The 3,287-nt window shown below is 34.4% G+C and overlaps 1 protein-coding gene across 1 annotated transcript; it reads right to left on the reverse strand.

The window, feature by feature from the left end:
• Positions 1 to 545: 545 nt before the first annotated feature.
• LOC118241547 (olfactory receptor 52P1-like) lies at positions 546 to 2,321 on the reverse strand. Its single transcript, XM_035527132.2, has 2 exons — positions 2,122 to 2,321; positions 546 to 2,021 (listed from the first exon to the last, which is right to left on the reverse strand). Exon 2 carries the CDS (start codon positions 1,985 to 1,987, stop codon positions 1,031 to 1,033), a length of 957 nt encoding a protein of 318 aa, XP_035383025.2. The 5' UTR covers positions 1,988 to 2,021; positions 2,122 to 2,321; the 3' UTR covers positions 546 to 1,030.
• Positions 2,322 to 3,287: the final 966 nt, after the last annotated feature.

A 3,287-nucleotide genomic window follows, 5' to 3' on the forward strand; every position in this document is an offset into this window, starting at 1 on the left:
TTCTCCATAACTACTTGAGCAAATTCAAAAAAGATCAAGCTGATGATGAAGCAGTAATAGCTCAACATATAGATTAATGCAGGACTCAAAGGGGCATGAGAGAAGGTAAACACAATGGCTAAAGGTTCAGGACGACTGGCAATGCGCAGCACTGACAGAAGGTACCTGTGGGCTTAAATAACAGGGAGAACAGAAGAGGGCAAACAAGGAACAGGTGTGTGCAATAACTAACTGATTGGGACCATGGCAGGTGTGGTGTGTGCATGAATGGGCATGTCCCTACCATGGGGTGCCCAGCACTGCTGTGCTGCACCCAGCTTGAGTACTGATATGCAGAAAAAAGTTAAATCTACACAATAAAATATAATATAATATAATATTATATATATATATATATATATATATATATATATATATATATATATATATATATATATATATATATATATATATATATTCAAAATTTACCTTCTGTAAACCATAAATTATCAGTACAACTTATTATTTCTAGATTCACAAAAGGACACTGTTTATTTTTTATCTGGTTCTAAATAAAGCTATTAATTCACTAAAGCCCTTTAATAAAAGCCATTTTGAGCATTAATGGTAACATACAATCACCTCTGACTGCAAAATGAATTGATTCTGTGATTTTAATAATTAATTTATAATTAAAATCAAATAAAATGTTATGCATAAATGCTTAACCTATAAAAATCAATCCTAATGTAAAGCACACATCTCATTAATAACTTTGTACAGTTAGAAAATACCTTCTTATGGTTACATTATGACTGAATTTCAGGCTTCATCCAAATGTTGGTGATAAGTACAGCAATTTTCTGACATACATTTTGTGTCCCATGCAGCAGTTCCTTATTATGAGACCAATGTTAGAATCTTGAGGTTAATTGCCTGGATTACTTATCATTAACATGTTTACTGAGTCCCGTGTCTTGGTTAATAGTTACTTTATAATAAACATTATACTTTAATGCATTAATATATTGATATTACTCTGTTACAGTGCTCAAAAAGCATTAACTTTATTCATGTTAAGAATCTTAATAAGCTGGTCCCTTATTTCTTTAGTCCTGATGCCATAGATTACTGGGTTACAGATGCCTGGGACAAGTAGATACAGTAGACTGATTAGGACACGCTGGTCTGGAGTAAGGCCAGATTGCACTCTGTAGGCGAGGAAGGCAACCATAGAGGTGAAGTAAGTAATGCAGATGACTATTAAATGTGTTATACAAGTTGAAATTGCTTTGCTGCGGGATTCTCCTGCTGCAGACTGTGAAATGACAAAAAATATAATTATATATGACAATGCAATTCCAACACAATCAATAGTGGGCACACAAAAGCTGATCAAGCCAGCTATGTAGTTCTTTGTAGTGTCTTCACAGGGGATGGCTAAAGTGACCACTAGCTGATGCTCACAGTGAATATGATAGAGAACATTGGAAGAACAGAATTGAAGTGTTCCAACTAGTGCAATCATTGCTGTTATAATTATTGTGTTGCGCACTATAATAACACTTGTAATAATCATACAATTATTGAAACTCATTACATTATTGTATCGTAGTGGCATGCAGATAGCAAAGTAACGATCTACAGCCATCCCAAACAAGATGGTGGACTGAAAACTACAGGCATAATGAACAAAAAACATCTGAATGAGGCATAATATTCTAGGCCAAACATTGATCCCTGATGCAAAACTAAATAACATTCGTGGGGCAACAAAGCATGGAACACATATATCCACACAAGCTATGAAACATATCAGCACATACATCGGAGAATGAAGTGTCCTTTGTTTTGCAATGATCAACACAAGGGCAATGTTAGTACTGACAGCAAAGATGAACATTAGGCAAAATGGGAGGAAAAGAAGTCGCCTGTACTCCTTTAGTGAGGTAAATCCTATCAAATAGAATTCATCATGAGTAAAATTTTTTGATGGTCCAAATTCCATTGTGATCCAGAAGATGTGTAGATAGAAAAACAACCTGAAAAACATGAAAAATACACCAAAATTACTTGCTGTCTATTTAAAATTAATTTAATTCATTCATACTTATATAATATATGATCCACTAATATACTTACAATTAAATATCTCCACAAGAAAGTGCTTTGCATTTGAGGAAACAGCTGTAGACTTCCAGTTGCCTTTTCACTAGAAAGATAACTAATCTACTAATGTCAATAGCATGGAAGATTAATTTTTGATGTCTTATTGTATAATATGATAAAAGTAGAATTGGGTGAAGAGGTGAAACAGTAGTAACAATAAACTGTGCTAAGGATGCATGTTTGTCTTTGTCAGTGTGTCATCACAATGGCCTGCAGCAAAGTCCTCTTAAATGAGTTTTTCAACTCCCCAAATGCAATCCGTTTGGCAATGGACAGTTAAAGTTGTGTTCTACTAATTGGAGTACCTGAATGCCCTCCTGTGGCTTAGTTAGATCTATTAGTTAGATCTTACTTAGATCTACCAACATTCCTTGTAATGAAGCATTCAGCACAAGTCAGAACACAGTTCTTATCCTGTTTTACTGTATGATGCTTATATGTTTGGTCTTTTTATTTAAGCTTTGCCCATAGACTTATTTACTGTGTTCAAAATTTCAGCTTTTATGGAATCATACATCTGATGCTGCAAACAAACTGTGCTTTAAATGGACAATCAAGATTTACTCATCTGAATGAATACAAAATGTGTCATTAATTAAATATTAGAACCCTGTGAATGTTGTAATCAAACTGAAAATCATAATACTTTTAGTGAATTATAAAATTATTTGCATGTATTATAGGTTTTGCAGAACAAATATCCACTCTAGACATCTTAATGTGTCTTTGCTGCCACCTGTTGCCGAAAGAAAAAGCGAGAGAGCGAGAGAGAGCGAGAGAGAGAGAGAGAGAGAGAGAGAGAGAGAGATAGATTCTGCAATAGTGTGGGAAAAGGGCAGCAGATGGCGCTATGCACATAATAATTTGCACACCAATAGGCTGTCCATATGTTATATCAAAGACAGTACACAGACTACTTTCTCAGTTACTTTTATGTGATCTAAAGCAGTGCATTATTTGGGCTGACATGTCAGATTCATCTACCAGTGTCAAAGCAGAAAAATGACTTTTTAATGTACCATTGCTGAAAGCTAGAGTGGCATTCCTCAGTCATTGATGTCTTTTATAAGTATTTAACTTCTACAGGCAAGACACAAAATGTTTTTTATCAGCTACTGCTTTTGACAATTATAGATAGA

The sequence above is a fragment of the Electrophorus electricus genome, chromosome 8, assembly GCF_041902795.1.
Source record: "Electrophorus electricus isolate QZ-2024a chromosome 8, ASM4190279v1, whole genome shotgun sequence".
NCBI classification, from domain to species: domain Eukaryota; kingdom Metazoa; phylum Chordata; class Actinopteri; order Gymnotiformes; family Gymnotidae; genus Electrophorus; species Electrophorus electricus.

Bases quoted from the DNA above. Each gene is read 5' to 3' on its own strand.
- LOC118241547 (XM_035527132.2), bottom strand. From the start codon at position 1,987: ATGGAATTTGGACCATCAAAAAATTTTACTCATGATGAATTCTATTTG.